The 20,968-nt window shown below is 38.1% G+C and overlaps 1 protein-coding gene across 12 annotated transcripts in view; it reads right to left on the bottom strand.

The window, feature by feature from the left end:
• Positions 1 to 20,968, bottom strand: part of BRCA1 (BRCA1 DNA repair associated) — a 72,063-nt gene that overhangs the window by 49,417 nt on the left and 1,678 nt on the right. For 3 of the 12 annotated variants that reach the window (XM_061391942.1, XM_061391950.1, XM_061391941.1), the window contains exons 2-7: positions 20,706 to 20,816; positions 15,736 to 15,789; positions 6,668 to 6,745; positions 5,610 to 5,698; positions 3,396 to 3,535; positions 2,252 to 2,357 (exon numbers count right to left, since the gene is read on the bottom strand). In XM_061391942.1, coding sequence (XP_061247926.1) covers positions 2,252 to 2,357; positions 3,396 to 3,535; positions 5,610 to 5,698; positions 6,668 to 6,745; positions 15,736 to 15,789; positions 20,706 to 20,785 — 547 coding nt within the window. In that variant the 5' untranslated portion in view covers positions 20,786 to 20,816. Of the gene's footprint in view, positions 1 to 2,251; positions 2,358 to 3,395; positions 3,558 to 5,609; positions 5,755 to 6,667; positions 6,746 to 14,916; positions 15,687 to 15,735; positions 15,790 to 20,705; positions 20,817 to 20,968 lie in introns of those variants that run through there. The other 9 variants (XM_061391951.1, XM_061391943.1, XM_061391953.1 and 6 more) reach the window with 6 other exon arrangements.

The following is a 20,968-nucleotide window of genomic DNA, read 5'->3' on the forward strand; positions in this document are numbered from 1 at the left end:
TCCCCATCTATTTGCCATGAAATAATGGGACCGGATTCCATGATCTCAGCTTTCTGAACGTTGAGTTTGAAGCCACCTTTTTCACTCTGCTCTTTGACTTTCATCAAGAGGCTCTTTAGTTCTTCTTCACTTTCTGCCGTAAGGATGCATATTGATATTTCTCCCGGCAATCTTGATTCCAGCTTGTGTTTCATCCAGCTCCGCATGATGTACTCTGCATATAAGTTAAATAAGCAGGGTGACAATATACAGCCTTGATGTACTCCTTTCCCGATTTGGAACCAGTCTGTAGTTGCATGTTCAGTTCTAACTGTTGCTTCTTGACCTGCATACAGATTTCTCAGGAGGCAGGTAAGGTGGTTTGGTATTCCCATTTCTTTCAGAATTTTCCACACTTTGTTGTGATCCACACAGTCAAAGATGTTGATGTAGTCGATAAAGTCTAGATAAATCTTTCTAGTCTAGTATAATTAATCTTCAGTTCAGTTCAGTCACTCAATTGTGTCTGACTCTTTGAGACCCCATGAATTGCAGCACGCGAAGCCTCCCTGTCTATCATCAACTCCCAGAGTTCACTCAAACTCACGTCCATCGAGTCAGTGATGCCATCCAGCCATCTCATCCTCTGTCATCCCTTCTCCTCCTGCCCCCAATCCCTCCCAGCATCAGGGTCTTTTCAAATGAGTCAACTCTCCGAATGAGGTGGCCAAAGTACTGCACTTTCAGCTTTAGCATCATTCCTTCCAAAGAAATCCCAGGGCTGATCTCCTTCAGAATGGACTGGTTGGATCTCCTTGCAATCCAAGGGACTCTCAAGAGTCTTCTCCAACACCACAGTTCAAAACCATCAATTCTTCAGCGCTCAGCTTTCTTCATAGTCTAACTCTCATACCCATACATGACTACTGGAAAAACCATAGCCTTGACTAGATGGACCTTGGTAGACAAAGTAATGTCTCTGCTTTTGAATATGCTATCTAGGTTGGTCATAACTTTCCTTCCAAGGACTAAACGTCTCTTAATTTCATGGCTGCAGTCACCATCTACAGTGATTTTGGAGCCCCAAAAATAATGTCAGCCACTGTTTCCCCATCTATTTGCCATGAAGTGATGGGACCAGATGCCATGATCTCAGTTTTCTGAATGTTGTACTTTAAGCCAACTTTTGCACTCTCCTCTTTGACTTTCATCAAGAGGCTCTTTAGTTCTTCTTCACTTTCTGCCATAAGGGTGGTGTCATCTGCATATCTGAGGTTATTGATATTTCTCCCGGCAATCTTGATTCCAGCTTGTGCTTCCACCAGCCCAGCATTTCTCATGATGTACTCTGCATATAAGTTAAATAAACAGGGTGACAATATACAGCCTTGACGTACTGCTTTTCCTATTTGGGACCAGTCTGTTGTTCCATGTCCAGTTCTAACTGTTGCTTCCTGACCTGCATACAGGTTTCTCAAGAGGCAGGTCAGGTGGTCTGGTATCCCCATCTCTTTCAGAATTTTCCAGTTTATTGTGATCCACATAGTCAAAGGCTTTGGCATAGTCAATAAAGCAGAAACAGATGTTTCTCTGGAACTCTCTTGCTTTTTCAATGATCCAGCGGATGTTGGCAATTTGATCTCTGGTTCCTCTGCCTTTTCTAAAACCAGCTTGAACATCTGGAAGTTCATGGTTCACATATTGCTGGAGCCTGGCTTGGAGAATTTTGAGCATTACTTTACTAGCGTGTGAGATGAGTGCAATTGTGCGGTAGTTTGAGCATTCTTTGGGACTGGAATGAAAACTGACCTTTTCCAGTCCTGTGGCCACTGCTGAGTTTTCCAAATCTTAGACCCAAATGCTATAGCCCACCCATCATGTTCTTTCTTAGCCCTACTCTCCATCTTCCCAAACTGTGTTTGCACATACTTAAGTTTGAGTGAACTCCAGGAGTTGGTGATGGACAGGGAGGCCTGGCGTGCTGCAATTCATGGAGTCGCAAAGAGTCGGACATGACTGAGCGACTGAACTAAACTTAACTGAAAACCACACATCCTTCGTTTTGTTCTCTTTATAAAGTAAGGTGCTTTAAAGTGAGACCTGCATCTTTCTACATTATTTATCACACATCATAAGGCTAGAAAATTTATTTTATTCTTACTTTTCAGGGCTCCCTGCCATCGCATAAATTGTGACCAAGGTTTTTAGTAAAACTCTTAGACAAGGAATCCAGCAACTATTATTCTAAACTTACAAAATCTGAGACTCTTACCCAATTCAATGTAGACGGACTTATTCTGAGATTGTGTCTGCTGCTTTGTCCTCAGAGATCTGACAATTCCAAGGTTAGAGAGTTCGACAGTAAGACTGGTTTCCTGCTAAGCAGTAAATGATCAACAAATCGTTAGCCAGTTCTATGCATTGTTTTCCTTAAGAGAAACTCAAAGCTCTGGACAAAACAAACAGATAGGTGTCAATGAGCTAACCTCAAAAAAACACTTGGCAAACTATGCACTAAGATGTACGAGTCTTGTGTGGTTTGAATACTTTCTCCCTCTCTCAGTTGTTCTAAATTTTTCTATACTTAAGTGTGTATCATCTGTGTAATTTTTTTAAGGATAAGGAAAGCATATTTTTTATTTTCATTTTCTTTCTTTTTTAAATGGGGAAAGCATATTTTAAACTAATACTTTATATTATAGTGTAGAAAAGGAATGAAATTGATTTACTACACACTTCTAATCACATCTGATAACAGAGGCAATAACGAAGATAAAGTAAATTTTTAAAAAGGATAAATGAAAATAAAAAAAGAAAAGAAAAGAATAAAATCCAGCAGGCTTAATATTCAGTACAGGAAAGAATATTACTCTGATGAAGCTTTCCTTCTTTTGGGGCCCTTCAACATCTACTGAGAAATGAATGCTGGTCCTATGAGAACTATTATTTTTAAGATCCTCATTATTCATTCACATATGAGTAACAATAGAGCAAATCTCTGTATTTTCTTTGACAATCACACTTAAAGTTGAAGCAATTTTCAAGTATTAAAAACTGATCTCCCCCGCCCACCCCCGGCAACTTTTCAGAGGAAGTAAAATAGAAGATACTTCTTCGTGTCTGGAGAAGTGCCATAAGACGGTTATTTTAAAATTTAGCAAATAAATAATAATAAAACAAAAGCTAGCAAGCTAAAAACCATCAGTGTCCTTGTGGCCATCTTAGACAAGCATCAGAATGGATAAAGCACTAAAACCAGGGACCTTCTCTCAACTCCTTTAACTCTTGTTCAGATACTTAATTGACCATCTTCCCTTGTTTACTTGACTTTATATAAATCCAAAAGCATCCAGCATGATCACTAACTCTCATGCTCCATAAAGAGTTATTATCAGAACACACAAAAGTGGCCTTACCAAGGTAGGATTTTCAGGTTCACTCTGCCAAAGTCTTTTGGCCCGGTTCCGGTAGCCCATACTTTGGATTATAGAAACTTCCTCCTTCAGATGCTCAGGAGAGTTATCTTCCTTTCTCGAAAAGTTATAGCTGTTTGCAACTGTGAGTTACAAAGAGAAACACTATTTTTGCAGTTAGAAAAAAAAAATGTATTAGGTTCCCTGGTGGCTCAGTGGTAAAGAATCCACCTGCCGATGCAGGAGATCCCTGATCCAGGAAGATCCCATGTCACGGAGCAACTAAGTCCATGTGCCACAGCTATTGAGCCTGTGCACCCTAGAGCCTGTGCTCCACAACAAGAGAAGCCACCGCAATGAGCAACTGGAGAGTACCCCTTGCTTACTGCAACTAGAAAAAAGCCTGCACAGCAACAGAAACCCAGCATAGCCAAAAATAAATAAATTTAAACATACATATATTAAAAAAAAAAAGATTACAGGTAGTTAAAATTAACCTAGACCAAAAGGTATGGTCTTATCACCTATTCATATAAAATAACTGCACAAACTTCCATTTTAATAGATGGCCCCTTGAGCACTGGTGGCAAGAATACCAGAAGAATTATACAAAAAAGATCTTCGTGACCCAGCTAATCACGATGGTGTGATCACTCACACTCACCTAGAGCCAGAAATCCTGGAATGTGAAGTCAAGTGGGCCTGAGGAAACATCACTACAAACAAAGCTAGTGGAGGTGATGGAATTCCAGTTGAGCGATTTCAAATCCTGAAAGATGATGCTGTGAAAGTGCTGCACTCAATATGTCAGCAAATTTGGAAAACTCAGCAGTGGCCACAGGACTGGAAAAGGTCAGTTTTCATTCCAATCCCAAAGAAAGGCAATGCCAAAGAATGCTCAAACTACTGCACAATTGCACTCATCTCACAGGCTAGTAAAGTAATGCTCAAAATTCTCCAAGCCAGGCTCCAGCAATATGTGAACCGTGAACTTCCAGATGTTCAAGTTGGTTTTAGAAAAGGCAGAGGAACCAGAGATCAAATTGCCAACATCCGCTGGATCATTGAAAAAGCAAGAGTTCCAGAGAAACATCTATTTCTGCTTTATTGACTATGCCAAAGCCTTTGACTATGTGGATCACAATAAACTGGAAAATTCTGAAAGAGATGGGGATACCAGACCACCTGACCTGCCTCTTGAGAAACCTGTATGCAGGTCAGGAAGCAACAGTTAGAACTGGACATGGAACAACAGACTGGTCCCAAATAGGAAAAGCAGTACGTCAAGGCTGTATATTGTCACCCTGCTTATTTAACTTATATGCAGAGTACATCATGAGAAATGCTGGGCTGGTGGAAGCACAAGCTGGAATCAAGATTGCCGGGAGAAATATCAATAACCTCAGATATGCAGATGACACCACCCTAATGGCAGAAAGTGAAGAAGAACTAAAGAGCCTCTTGATGAAAGTCAAAGAGGAGAGTGCAAAAGTTGGCTTAAAGTACAACATTCAGAAAACTGAGATCATGGCATCTGGTCCCATCACTTCATGGCAAATAGATGGGGAAACAGTGGAAACAGTGGCTGACATTATTTTTGGGGCTCCAAAATCACTGCAGATGGTGATTGCAGCCATAAAATTAAGAGACGTTTAGTCCTTGGAAGGAAAGTTATGACCAACCTAGATAACATATTCAAGAGCAGAGACATTACTTTGTCTACCAAGGTCCGTCTAGTCAAGGCTATGGTTTTTCCAGTGGTCGTGTATGGATGTGAGAGTTGGACTATAAAGAAAGCCGAGGGCCAAAGAATTGATGGTTTTGAACTGTAGTGTTGGAGAAGACTCTTGAGAGTCCCTTGGACTGCAAGGAGATCCAACCAGTCCATCCTAAAGCAGATCAGTCCTGGGTGTTCATTCGAAGGACTGATGTTGAAGCTGAAACTCCAATACTTTGGCCACCTGATGTGAAGAGCTGACTCATTTGAAAAGACCCTGATGCTGGGAAAGATTGAGGGTAGGAGGAGAAGGGGACAACAGAGATTAGATGGTTGGATGGTATCACCGACTCAATGGATATGGGTCTGGGTGGATTCCGGGAGTTGGAGATGGACAGGGAGGCCTGCTGTGCTGTGGTTCATGGGGTCGCAAAGAGTCGGACATGACTGAGCGACTGAACTGAACTGAGCATTGGTACCTGGGGTTATGCAGTACTTACACTGCAATCCTGTGTCAAGCTCAAAAGCATGAATGATCTTCAACAGCTCTTCAACAAGTTGACTAAATCTTGTACTTTCTTGTAGGCTTCTGAAAGTAAATTGATTGAAAGACACACTTAGCAGGAGATTATCAACTTAAGGACACTAAAATAAGAAAAGACATTAAACAAATAAAAAAAGATGCAGCAACAGTAAAAAAAAAACAAAAAACAAAACTATTTGATAAGAACAGAGCTATTAAGTGACATTACACTATAATCAAAACATCACTGACAGCAGAATAAACCATACGGCAGTATTGTTTTTATATACATGTATTTTTGCCATTCAAGCTTATCAAAAGCCTATAACTATCTAAAATAATAGTACTTTGAATCCACAGTAGATATAAATCCACTGCATATAGAATTTAGTATTCTTGACATCTGAATCCCATCCACCCAAACCCCCAATTCTAGCTCTCAGGGATTTCTGCCAAATGATGATTACACTATTTTGAAATCACAGATAGATAACAATGTCCAAAGAGAGATTTTGGTTTAGGAAAGTTGTAGGACAATATAATTTATTTATTCATTTAAATCTGACTGACTACCATGTGCCAAACATTGGATAAACAGTGTTGACCAAGATAGACAAAGCCAGTGTCCTAACAGAACTTACATCCTGGCCAGAGGGACACACAATATATAAATCCACTGTGTTTGTGTGTAAAAAATTAAGTAGAAATAAGTGCAAGAAAGAAAAATAAAATCAGCATTAAGATAATGGGGGAAGGGTGGTACAGTCCTATATTAGGTAAGACTGTAAGTTCTTATATCATTCAGAAGGATTAGAAAAAGGCAATGAATTGCAAATAACTGTACAAGGCAGATGTACTATAAAACTCTCAGAAAAATGATTTTGAACATAATTTACCCTGTCAGCTAAACAGCCTTTCATATATTTTTCTACTGATGAGTGGTTTGATAGAAACACCAACTATATTATTAAGGAATTTTCACTTTTTCCTGATATTGTCACTTCTAACCTCCCATCAACTACCAAAATTATATACCTTTTGGTTATATCATTCTTACACAAAGGACATTGTGAAGGCCCTTTCTTCTGGTTGAGAAGTTTCAGCATACAAAATCTATAAATTATAACGAATGAAAAGAACTCAAGTTATATTCTTTTTCTGCAGAGAGAATATTCAAAAAGCAAATAACCATGAAAAGATCTACTGACTGGACTTAAGAGCCATTTTGAAGGTAATGGCAGATGAATTACAATAAGTGGCTTTCTTTAATTGTTTTTAGATGCTGCATAAGAAAAAAACCAAACTACATAAGCAATAATCTATGAAAACTGAACTTACATCCATATGTCTTTCTGTTATGATCAAATTAAACTTATTAAAAGTTAATATAGCATATTTAATGATATACTCATAAGCATTTCAGGCTGCATAATCAGATGTAAATGGTAAGTACCTCAGGTAAAATTATTATAATTAGTTTAAAAACTTAGTACCTCAATACAAAAGTTATAGTAATCAAGACAGTATGGTACTAGCATAAAGACAGATAAACAGATAGAACAGAATGAGAGTATAAGTCATACATCTATGGTCAAGTGATTTTCAACAATAGCACCATGACAATTAAATGGAAAAAGAATAATCTTAATAGTACTTGGACAACTAATATTCACATGCAAAAAAAAAAAAAAACAAATATAGATTCCTACCTCACACAATACAGAAAAATTAACTCAAAATGGGTCACAGAACTAAATGCAAGAACTAAAATATAAATGTTTGTGACCATGGGTTAAGCAATGGTTTCTTAAATAAAGAAATGGCAAAAGCACAAGCAACCAAAGGAAAAAACGGGAGTATCAAACTTAAAAACTTTTGTGGTACAAATAATACCATGAAAAAACTGACAGGATAATCCATAGAACGAGAGAAAATATCTGTTAATCATATATTTGATAAGGGACTTCTATCCAGAATATATAAAGAACTCTTAAAACTCAGTAAAAAAGAAACGTAACCCAATTAAAAAATGGGCAAAGGATTTGAAGAGCCATTTTCTCCAAAGATAAACAAGTGATCAATAAGCACATGAAAAGCGACTTCTCTTGTGGTTTAATGGTTGCTAATCTGCTTGCAAATGCAGGGGACATGGGTTCGATCCCTGGTCCAAGAAGATCCCACATGCCATGGGGCACTTGAGCCCGAGCACCACAACTACAGAGAAGCCCTGTCACTGCAACTAAGACCTGATATAGCCAAATAAATAAATATTTTTAAAAACAGACAAAACAAAAAACTGAATTGTACACTTTAAATGGATGGATTTTATAGCATGTAAATTATATCTCAATAAGACATGTTTAAAAAAAAACAAAAACCTCAAAGCAGGAAGAAAACATGCTCATTTTTATATTTACAAGGCCCAACAGAGTGTCTGTTGAACCAGACACTCGTTGAACCAAGCTATTCACCAGACCTCTAAGGAATGGAGGAGGCTCACTCAGGCTTTTAGGATGGCTTGGCATCTAGAACAATTGTTTTGGTTGTCTCAGACAGTGAATATGGCTAAGAAGACTTTGATGATCATATGCAACGTGTTCAGAGTTAGCTTCCTTAATAAAGCAAACTACTGCTCCCATTGGCTGGTGGTGTCCATAAAGATCAACATTCCCTAGGAAAAAGAGAAAAGACCCAAAACAGAGGTAGACAGAAAAGGGAAGAGAGCAGTAGAAGTAGCTGTGGTGATGATTATTAAAAGCAGTGATTCACTCATACAACCAATATTTAATAAGTTAGGTATCATTCTAATGCAAGAAATTCAGTGAAAAAGGAAAATAAAACCCCTGCCATTATAAAGGGCATGATATTATGGCGAGGGAGGTGAGTGGGGAAGGGATTAGAGAGAAGATACCAGGAAAGAAAAGATTATGGGAACTGAAAAGGCAGTGGGAATGGTGAGTCAGCACACTTAAGAGAAGCACTTTTTACTGGCCATGTCCTTTTTAACATGCATTGCTTTATCAACACAACCCTGAAGTATCATCTTCATTTTACAGTAGAGATTTGTCCCAGATCACACAGTAATCAAGTAAGTGGTAAAGGTGATATTGGATCTAGAACTTAAATGTATTGCAATAGCAAAGCCCATGGCTTTTCCACCAGATAAAGTAAATGTAGGTAGGGTTGGTCAAGGAGACCCAGGGGTCCTTCTACACCTCTACACCTGTATAGATGCTTGAACGACCACATTGCACTTGACAGCATATAGGTTAGGAAATGGGGGTGTCAAAAAGTTAGCTGCTTTGTATAAAAAGTCCATTTAAAGAGCCAAAACAGGGACTTCCCTGGAGGTCCAGTGGGGAAACTAAGATATATGTTGGTGTGGTGTAGCCAAAAAAATAAACTTTTTAATTAAAAAAAAAAAAAGAGCCACAAAATAGAGGCTACCACTCCTTGCTGCTGCTGCTGCTGCTAAGTCGCTTCAGTAGTGTCCGACTCTGTGCGACCCCATAGACGGCAGCCCACCAGGCTCTCCCATCCATGGGATTCTCCAGGCAAGAACACTGGAGTGGGTTGCCATTTCCTTCTCCATTGCATGAAAAGTGAAAGTAAAGTCGCTCAGTCGCGTCCGACTCTTAGCGACCCCATGGACTGCAGCCTACCAGGCTCCTCCATCCATGGGATTTTCTAGGCAAGAGTACTGGAGTGGTTTGCCATTGCCTTCTCCGACAACTCCTTGAGAAGATGCAAATACTACCTGCACTCTACCATAATGGCTCTAGGAGGCATCAAAGCATGGCACTGGCAAATGGCACAATTTAACAATTCAGAGTAGAGGTAGGGAGGTCATTCCCTAAACACAAGACTGCAGAATACAGTAGGGAAGCTATAGGATGACAAGCTAAGCTATAGATGTTGTAGCCTGTACATAATTACACAAATAACACCAGAGAAGCAGATATGTAGAAATCAACCAAGATATGGGTTGCAATCTTTCTTTACGCTAGGAAAAGGACAGACGCATAAAGGTTATTAACTAAACTCGAAAGAGAAAATGAACTTGTACATGATTTGAAAAGACTGAGGTAAGGAAAATATTGACAGATCAACAGAACACTGGCATGTCTTTCAGGGCTCTGAAGAATTTATTAAACTCTATTTTAGAGCTCTGGAGAATCTACGTGATATACTGATTAAATGAGAACACATATACAAGTTCTACACAAGGTTCTCAACGAAAAGGTCTGAGACAAGTTTCGGGTTTCTTGGGTTTCTAAAGCCCAATGCTTAAGGAAAGGCAATACATTTTTAAAGCAAATGTAGTTATGTTTTCCAAAGGGCAGCTTCAGCTTTACAAGAAAAAGCTGATGGAGAATAGTAAAATCACAGTGCCACAAAACTAATTTGGGGGACTTTTCAGAGTACTCATTTTTTAGCATATCTGTACCCTGAACAGTTTAACAAGTTATGGAAACTCATCTGATTTTGAGTTGCTTGTCCAAGTCTATCCTGGCAGGAAGTAAAGAATTAATAGTTTTAAGTCTAGGCAAAATAAAGGCAAGCTGACTTTTGGCTACATTGTTATATTGTGTGCCCTGGATTACTGTCAACAGAGCTAAGATAATGGACTAATATGGTCCCTTGTTAGAGGAAATAAAGACCCTGACAGCTCCGTCGCTTAGCATCTCAGCATCCACTTACGTTGCTGGTCCCACCAAACCTTGTCAGTTTGGGTAATTAAAGCTCTGTTTTCTTGCTCAAACCTCTAGTTTGTACTTTAGTTCCAACAATTAAGAAGCTAAAAACAACAACAACAACAACAACAACAAAAAAAAACAACAACAATTAAGAAGCTATCTTGAGTTCTTCATCTGGGAGATTCTGCCTGACTTCCTTCACAAGTATCAGTCCCGTGGGTCAAGGCCCTTGTCTCCTCAGGATGAGAATCTCACTGCTAACCCTCAATCTCCCATGGCTGGGTTGCTGTTACTTTTCTTCCTTTGTAACTGCCACCCTGAACTTCTCATTTCTGCTGCTAGACTCCTGCAAGACTACGTTCATCTACTTGCTAGATTATCCATCTCTTGCCTACTTCTGGCCCTCTGACACACCAACCTATTGCTACATTCCAGAATTCCCTGGTATCATGATCTAATGTATCTGGCCATGAAACCTCCCTGACACTGACTTACCATTTATCCGGATCTCCTCAGTTAACTGACCCCAAGACTTGCTTTACTTGGTCTTTCTGGTCTTTCAACCTCAGCCACGCTTGTTCTAGTCTCATTAATACTATCCTCCAAGTAAGTGTCTAGAAAGATCACCATTTCAGAACACTGCTTCTTAAACTTTAATATACATAAGAATCTCCTAGGGATCTTCTTCAAATGCACATTCTGATTCAGTAGGTTTGGGGTAAGGCTGAGATTCTAGCAAGTTCCCATGTGATGTGGTTGCTGCAGAGCCATGAGTCCCACTTTGAGTAGTCAATTTTCTAGAGTTGTGTTATCCAACACAGCTGCCACATGTGGCTACTGAGCACTCGAAATGTGGCCAGTCTGAACTAAGATGTATGTTAAGTATGGAAAAACACAGGCTTTCAGAGACTTACCACAAAAAAGAATGTCAATTATTTCACTAACATTTTTATATTTTGAAATGATAAAATTTTAGTCATAACTAGATTAAAAATATATAACTATAGTTAATTTCACCTTAAAAAAAAAAAAAAAACCTTTTAGTAGGGACTTTTCTAGTGGTCCAATGGTTAAGACTCCACACTTCCACTGCAGGGGGAATTAAGTTCCATCCCTGGTCTGAGAACTAAGATACCACATGCCTTGGCACAGCAAAAAAAAAAAAAAAATCTTTTAATAATGTGGCTATAAGAAAATTTCAGTTAGATTTATGGCTCAGATTATATCTCTTTGGACAATGTGGTCTAGAGCTTTCAAAAAGTACTATACATTTCATCTGTTGTTTAGAAACTACAAGCTAATGCAGGAATGACCTAACGTTTTCTAAACTGGTACTACTGTAGCTTTTGTATATCTCAGGAAAGACTTCAGATCTACAGGCTTACTTGGTCAACAAAGCTGCTTTAGGGACTTCCCTGGTGGCCCAGTGGATAAGACTCTGTGCTCGTAATGCAGGGGGCACAGGTTCGATCCCTGATTAGGGAACTAGATCCCACATGCCACAACTGAGAGCTGGTTCAGCCTATATAAATAAATAAAATAGCCTAAATAAATAAATGCTAAAAAAAAAAAAACAAAGCTGCTTTATTGTTAGCAATTAGAGTCCACCTTCAGAAAATCCAATTAATGCTTGGGGGTATTTTTCTGAGGTTTCTTTTCATATAGATCAAGGTGTTATTCAGACTATAAAGGTATTACAGAAGCTACTTCATGAAAAGTTGATATATCACACGGGCATTATATTACAATTTTAATTCTAATATACCACTTAAAATATGGCTGCCTTTTCTGCTTGTCATATCCTCCATATTAAGAATTGCAAGCCTTTTTCATTCTCCTCTAGTTACCAACTTTATTTAACCTTCTCAGTCTCAACAGATGTCTTCACCTCCAACTTCACTGAGCTCAACTACCTCAACCACCCCTACTCTATCTCAAAATCTTTCTATAGAATTAATTTCCTTTTTCTTCATTACTGTTCACAAATAACAATTCTCTTTCTTGCATCCCTTTTCTATTTCAGTCCCTTCTGTCTCTTCTTTTTTTTTTTTTTCTTCTGTCTCTTCTTGCACCTTCTCTGTTTTGCAAGTATCTCCCCTCTGAGGGCTCCTTTCTCTTCTAGTACAGCTCCTCTCTATTAATTTATATACAGAGTACATCATGAGAAAGGCTGGGTGTGAGGAAGCACAAGCTGGAATCAAGATTGCCAGAAGAAATATCAATAACCTCAGATATGCAGATGACACCACCCTTAATGGCAGAAAATGAAGAACTAAAGAGCCTTTTGATGAAAGTCAAAGAGGAGAGTGCAAAAGTTGGCTTAAAGCTCAACATTCAGAAAATTAAGATCACGGCATCCAGTCCCATCACTTCATGGCAAATAGATGGGGAAACAGCGGCTGACTTTATTTTTCTGGGCTCCAAAATCATTGCAGATGGTGACTGCAGCCATGAACTTAAAAGACGCTTAGTCCTTGGAAGGAAAGTTATGACCAACCTAGACAGCATATTAAAAAGCAGAGACATTACTTTGCCAACAAAGGTCCATCTAGTCAAGGCTGTGGTTTTTCCAGTAGTTGTGTATGGATGTGAGAGTTGGACTATAAAGAAAGCTGAGCGCCGAAGAATTGATGCTTTTGAACTGTGGTGTTGGAGAAGACTCTTGAGAGTCCCTTGGACTGCAAGGAGATCCAACCAGTCCATCCTAAAGCAGATCAGTCCTGGGTGTTCATTTAAAGGACTGATGTTGAAGCTGAAACTCCAATACTTTGGCCATCTGATGAGAAGAGCTGACTCATTTGAAAAGATCCTGATGCTGGGAAAGATTGAGGGCAAGAGGAAAAGGGGACGACAGAGAATGAGATGGTTGGATGGCATCACCGACTCAATGGACATGGGTTTGCATGAACTCCGGGAGTTGATGATGGACAGGTAGGCCTGGTGTGCTGCGGTTCATAGGGTCACAAAGAGTCAGACACGACTGAGCGACTGAACTGAACTGAATACACAGGAAGTTAGTTTCTTTTTCCTGTACGTATTCTTTCTTCTCTTCATACCTCTGGTCCTATTACTTCCTCTGTCTGTAAAAGTGCCTTTTTCCACAGGCTCTCAAAGAAATGAATGTTCATAATTTAATCTGTCCTTTACACACTACAATACTGTGTATTCATTATTCCAGGTGATAGGAAAGCATACAGGACATTTCAGAAAGATTCTTGTCAAACAACAGTGAGAGTCCCAGCATTTAAAAGGTTAGTCTTCAGCGCTCTGTAACCTTTTCTTTACTTATTTTTTTGTGTGTAACCTTTTAAATACTGGACTTTAAAATGTTTTACAAAAGTATTGATTACACTTCCCTGGTGACCCAATAGTTAAGACTGCCTGTGAATGAAGGGGATATGGATTTGACCCCTGGTCCCGGAAGATGCCACATGCCACAGGGCAACTAAACTAGGATCCCGCAACTACTGAAACCCACCCACCGGAACAAGAGAAGCCACCACAACGAGAAGCCCATGTACTACAAGCAGAGAGTAGTCCCTGCTCACCACAACTACAGAAAGCCTGAGCACAGCAATGAAGACCCAGCACAGCCAAAAAAAAATTAGAAAATAAAAGTTTCTTAAAAAAAAAAAAAATTGATCTACAAAAAAACTGCCCCTATACTACAGATAGTTTGAGATGCTTCCCTCTAGAGGCCACAAAACTAAAAATTCTTGAAGCAGCGATAAAGCCTTGCTGCCTTGGCACCTGACCAGGGAGACGGGCCTGAGGAATGAGAAGGAAACTGCTGGGAAGAGAGCTAGGCCAGTGGGCTGTCCTGGGAAAGGTGTGAGAGGCCATGGAAATGGCCTCTGGATCTTTACTGGGACAGCTAAATAGCAAGAAGAAAGTAAGATTCAGAGGAAGGAAGGGGCTGGCCAGCTGGCAGCCTTGGGCTCAGAGGATATTCCTCCAAAGGGAAGGTTTCCTCCAGTTCCAGTTAGTCCTTTTTTTCCAGTAATTTTTTTTCTTAATTTATTTTTAATTGAAGGATAATTGCTTTACAATATTGTGTTGGTTTCTGCCATACATCAACATGAATCAGTCATAGGTATACATTTGTCACCTCCCTCTTGAATCTCCCTCTCATCTCATTATTCTTAAATCAGAAGTTTTTCAGGAATTTTTAGGTTATAGTAACATTCCAAGCTGATGAAAATTATGAAATATCTTCCCAGAAAATTGCACAGGCCCATAGTTTTTAATATAATTGAACTTAAAATTCAATATAATTTTAGGAAATTAAAGAAAACCATTCAGGAGTCCTAAGTTACAAAGTTTTGAATTTAAAAATTTCTTACAGTATACTTAAGAAATTGATTTTTCCCCCTCCTGAGGATGGAGGGGGAGGCAGGGGTTTTGAGGTAGGAGCAAAGAATACTTTGCATCATACAACCTTTTACGCTAGTAGACTCATTACCATGGACATAGCTTTCCAATTAAAATAGAAAAAAAAACTTAAAAACAATTGGCATTCAGGGCAAGTCTCAATCATAGTTTAACATCAGGGAAAGGAGAAAACCCTTGTTCTACAAAATTACCTACCAAACTTTTCTGAAATTCTTCTATCCAAGAAACATATCCATGGACTTCCCTGGTGGTCCAGCGGATAAGAATTCGCCTATCAATGCAGGAGACACCAGTTCAATCCCTGGTCCAGGAAGATTCCACATGTCACAGCGCAACTAAGCCTGCACGCCACAATTACTGAGCCTGCGCATCCTACAGCCCATGCTCCAAAACAAGAAAAGCCACCGCAATGAGAAGCCTGCACATGGTAACTAGAGAGGAACCCCATTCACTGCAATAGAGAAAGCCCAAAGTGCAGCAACAAAGACCCAGTGCAGCCAAAACAAATAAATAACTACAAGGAAAAAAAAAAAACAAACCCCAACTGGTTTAAAAAAAAGGAAACATCCATTCCAAAGGAGAAGATCCTTAAAAATATAACTTGAATCACTGATATGAATGAATTTCAGCCTAAATATAAACCTATATCAGATTCTCTATTTTCATGAGGATTATGAAGCAGGCAAACACTGAACCTTAGAGGTCAGAGAGCAGAAGGACATCCAGAAATGAACAGAAAGGAGAAAACTGGGACAGTTGAAACACAATTTGCTAATTTCACAATTGCCTGCAATCTGCTTCCACCCTTGGACACAAAAAACAAACAGCTCTTCAAAGTAATTTCATATCCCACTAGATAAATGTGCCAACATTGTACCTCAAACTATGGCTACAAGCAACTTACAATTCTTTTCCACATAATTGAAGAAGCTAAAGCTTCAGTAGTTGTTTTCTGTATTATGAAGAATAAGTACAAAAGCTAAGGATGGAGCCACATAAAACATTCAAACTTACTTGCAAAATATGTGGTCACACTTTGTAGAGACAGGCTCTTTGATCAACTCCAGACTAGAAAGGTGGGAGGGGGGAGAAAATAAACAAAGGTCAGTAATTCATTTAAAAATAAGTGTATTCTGGGGTCCATTAACCCTGGTGATCCAGTGGTTAAGATTCTGCGCTCCCAATGCAGGGGACTTGGGTTCGATTCCTGGTCAGGAACTAGGTAAGATCCCACAAGCTGTGCAGCGCAGCCAAAAAACAGATAAGGATTTTTTAGTATAAACATGAAGCTATTATTACTCCTAAAAAATAATTTCCTTAACATCATCTAATATATAACTAATGTTCCAATTTCCTTCACTGTCTCATAAAAATTTAATCATTACATCCATTTAAGTCAGGATCCAAACAAGATACACATCCTGCATTTGGTGGATATGTCTCAAGTTTCTTTTCATCTACAGACTTCTCTTTTCCTTCCTTGTCATTTATTTTAAAAACTAGGTCATTTGACCTGTAGCATTTCCCAGATTCTGGATTTTGCTGATTATAACGCTATAATATGGTTTAACTTGTCCCTCTAATCTCTACTTCCTGTAAACGAGGCTTGATCAAAACCAGGTTCAATTTTTGGCGAGAACACTTTACAGATGGTTCTGTGTACTTTTATTACATCACTGCAGGAGGTACATGATGTTTGGTTTGTGATTACTTTGTAAGAACACTGTAAAAAACCCTCACTGAAGAAAATTCAGAAAACAATACACTTACAAAAATAGTCTCCAGAAAAGAAAATATATCATCCAAATTGCCATCCCTGCCCATCTAACCACAAAATTTCAAGGCACTCCTGAGATTAATTCATTTAACAATTTATTAAGTATTTATTGTGCTTCTCCTATGTGCAAGTACTGCTCCCAGAGATAGAAATACAGCAGCAAACAAAATAAAGACTGCCCTCATAGAACTTACATTCTAGCTGTGGTAGATGGTTGGTTGAGAAACAAAGATATATGGGAATAGTGCTAAAAAGAAAAATAAACCAGGATAAGGGGAAAGGGGGTACAGTGTATTGGGGAGAGGGGTGTATACACAAGGTAGTCAAAAAAGGTCTCATGAAAGGGTGACACTGGTGGACAGCTGAGCAATGTGAGGAAACCAGTTGTGCAAGGGTTGGAAGAACATTTCAGCAGGGGAACAGAGAAGACAGTCTCTGAGCAGGACCATGCCCAGGGTTTTTGAAGGACAGCGAGTAGGCCAGGGGCCAGGATAGAATGATTAAGGTGGAGATACTAGTGGAAGAGGTCAGAGATGTAGCTGGGGGCCTGAGTAGGGAGGGACCTACAGGCTGTTTTAAGTCTCTGGTGTTTATTCTGAATGAGTGCTTCAGAAACTGATTTTTGGTAAAGTCCAAGCAAAGCATCAAAGAACAAACAGGTAACCTGTGTATGTGATAGGAATGTGGCTCGTTAAATATTTAACATTTTAGAAAGGGATGACAAGAAAAGTTGGGGGACAATAGTCTCTTGTGAAGGTTCGGTAACATAACTCTTGCAATCATGGGGTTTCCGACGCAGCATAGGGCAATGAAAAGAAAAATACCAGAGTAAGTCAGAAGACTGGGTTTCTACTGCAATTCTCTTTGTTAGCAGAGTGATCTCAGGCCAACCACTCTACCTGAAGCTCAGTTTCCTTCTCGGTCACCCACTCTACCAATGTCTTAAGGCTATTGTGAGAACAAAAGTAAATGCTACTTGTGAAAATGTTTACAACCTGAGATGATTTGTACCAATGTTAGTATTATTATTGGCACTGAATGTGATTTTAAGAAGAAAAACAACTGGACAAAGAGAATTCTGATTTGTTACCAAATCATTATTCCTCAGATAGGCTAGATAGCAAAAGAAATTCTCAGTAAAAGAGAAATTGGATTTAGCTATGATACCAGATGGCTTTCATTCTCACCACTGACTCAATATTGAAATAATTATATTTCAGTATGGTAATTAAAAACTAAGCTATACAAACATACTGTAAACACAAACTTTGAACAGATGAAAATTCCAATATGTAAAAAGGTAATGACTGATGAAGGAAAAGCCTGGAGAATGGGAATGAAAGAAAAAAAAATGTAAATGTTTTCTTCTAGATCATGATCAGAGTAAATGTTTACTATAAAAGTGATTTGAATTTTTTAAACATTCTTCAAACCTGGAAATATTTTAGGCCTACTTCTACATTTTGAATGTAAATTACTAATTACATTTTAAGCTTCCAACATGGTAAATAATTGGAAAAAGCAGCTAGGTTAGGTTCGAAATACAACCATACCAACCACTAGGATACACACTTTAGCAAACTCTTCTGAAAGTCAAAGAATTTATATATTCATGTAAAAAGTTAGAAAAAAATACCAATTATCAGAAATAAATGCCAATAGTGACTCAGAGGCCAGCAGAAGGAATTTCAGCTTGAGACCTCAAAGAAGATGGAAACCTACCCTACAGCTAACATAAGTAATACTGTTTCCAGTCACAATCAGGAATCATTTATTAAAACATAACTGAAAATTGTAGTTCTGGGCAATGTTTAAAAAAAAAATGAACTAAATATGATTCCCAGCCTACACGTAAATGAGTTTAAGGTTTAACAACAACCAAGAATAGTTTTAGTTTAAAAACCCATGTCTATGTCTAATAGAAAACAGATTGAAAAAATAAAAAAAGAGCTGGAAAATACACAACAATTGACTGATAATAATATTTAACATTAACTTTCATTCTCACGTCTTTAATTTTTACTTTATCTGAGATTTTTAATTGATGGATTAATTTGCCAGAATGAGAAAGAATATAATATTATGACGGAGTCTCATGGAAATTGTAAAGTAAATGGACCCAAATACCATATTATTAAGGACTTTTTGATCACTCTCTGTAATTATCATGAGTAAGTTTTATGCTGTTTCAAAAGCAATTTTCCCCCAATTGTCATTTCCTGCTTTCCTGGCTCTGATGGTTCATAAATTTGGCTGTAAAGCTCATTCAGCTTGGGTTCTTGTTTAGCTGAAATGTTGAGGGGCAGGAAAGCGGAAGGTAGGTTACTTATAAATTTTGTTTCTCTCTGAAAACACAACTTGCATTTCTCTCTTTCTTGACTCCAAATATGAAAAACAACTTTCATGAAGAACAAAGGAAAGGTGCAACTTTCCAGATTATTTTTTGAATAATACTCACCACTATCACCATATTAAAAAACTCAACTATATCAAAGAACGAATTTAGTTTATTAACACCTTCAACAAATGTTGACTGAGTGGCTATTATGTCCCAGATGCTGTTCTAACTACTGATGATACAAAGTAAATAAAACAAAAAACCTCTGCCCAGAGTTTATATTCTGTAGGGGTTGAGAAAAAGGATAAATTATACAGAATGTCAGGTAGTAATGAGTTATGAAAAAATTAAGCATTATGGAGGAAAAGGGGATAGAGTATGTTGAGGGTGGGAGTGTTTCAATTTCAAATTAACACTGTCTGCCTCTTTGAAAGATGGTATTTCCATCAAGATTTGTGAGCCATGCAATTACTAGAGGAAGAACGTTGTAGGCAGAGGGAGCCGCAAGCAAAAAAGCTCAGACACAGGAGAATGTCTGAAGATCAGTGAAGAGGACAGAATGACCAGAGAATAAGAGGAGAGAGGGTAATCAATAAACTTTCTAAATTTCCTTTCTGGCTTTTCACCAAGAAATTCTGAGATATGGTTTTTAATTTATTTTATAGATTTATTTTAATTTATTTAATAGATACCATTGAGACCATTTAGCCTGGGGTTCATAACCTTTGTTGTACCATAGACTCCTTTCGGCAGCTGATAAAGCTCATGAATCCCCTTCTCACAGTAATGTCTTTAAATACATAAAATACAAGATATAAAATTTCATTAAGAAACTATATAGGAATATAGCTGTATCTATAGGCCTCCAAGGGTCCTGGAGGGTCAGTAAGTTAAGAGCTCCTAAATCTTCACAAAATAACTTTCTGAGGTTGAAAAAAATATTCCATATCTTGACTGGGTTACAAAGACACATACACTTATCTAAAGTCAAAGACTTGTACACTTATGTTTTCTGCATTTCACTGTATGTAAATTATAAGCCTTTAGAATTCTGGTCCCCTCCTTATATTGTAGATGAAGAAAAACAAAGGTTCACTCATAATGTCTAAGAGTGGGGAGGGGCACAATAGGATTGGGGGGTGAGAGGTGTAAGATAGGCTACAAGGATGTAGTACATTGGGATGGACAAAAAGTTTGTTCATGTTTTTCCACATCATCCTACAGGAAAACTGAATGAAGTTTTTGGCCAAACCAACACAACATAGGGAATATAGCCAATCTTTTATAATAACTGTAAATGGAGAGCAATCTTTAAAAATTGTACAAAAAATAAAAATTGTTAAATAAATGAAGGGGTATAAAAGTCAAAGAAACTGGCTAAAGGTTTTGAGGACTTGCAGTATTCTCATTTAAATATACAGGGCTAATTTCAGCCAAAGGTTCTCCCAGGACATACCCACTCACTGACATCAAGCATTTGTGATTTTATATTCCCATTATCAATTATGTCCATTCCAAGTGATCAAGCTGATTACAGAGCTGGATGAAAACTCCAAATATCACTTAAGCTAAACCAGATCCCTGGTTCTACATTGGTAGAACCAATCAAGACACTTTGCGGACATTCAAGACAGGGAGCTGTGTGTGCTGAGGTGACAGAAAGGGAAAGGGAGAGCCCAAGTGGAAAAAACGGAGAAATTTTCTATATTCTTAAAGGTCTTCAGCTAAGAAAAGCAGCAACTTTAATAGCTTAATCTTAACAAACGTTAACAATTTTTCTCCTTACCATCTTAAGGTCAATTCCATTCATTTGCATAGGATATATTGGATATTCAAGAAGAATCTCAAATTAATAAATTTTCAACTTACCATATTGGACACTCTAAGATTTTCTGCATAGCACTGAGGACATTTTGTACTTCTTCAACATGATCCGCAGATAAATCCATTTCTTCGTGTTCCAATGAACTAAATAAATCACTTTAAAATGGTTATATAAACAACAGTTTAGTTTCATTAAGTGTTATTCAAGATTGGAATGCTTTAGAATCAGACCATAGAACTAATGACCAAAGCCTTATTTTTTAAAAAATTCTAAACGTTTTGTGTAATTAAGACCATTTCAATTCTGT

The sequence above is a fragment of the Bos javanicus genome, chromosome 19 (genome assembly GCF_032452875.1).
Source record: "Bos javanicus breed banteng chromosome 19, ARS-OSU_banteng_1.0, whole genome shotgun sequence".
Lineage (NCBI taxonomy): Eukaryota > Metazoa > Chordata > Mammalia > Artiodactyla > Bovidae > Bos > Bos javanicus.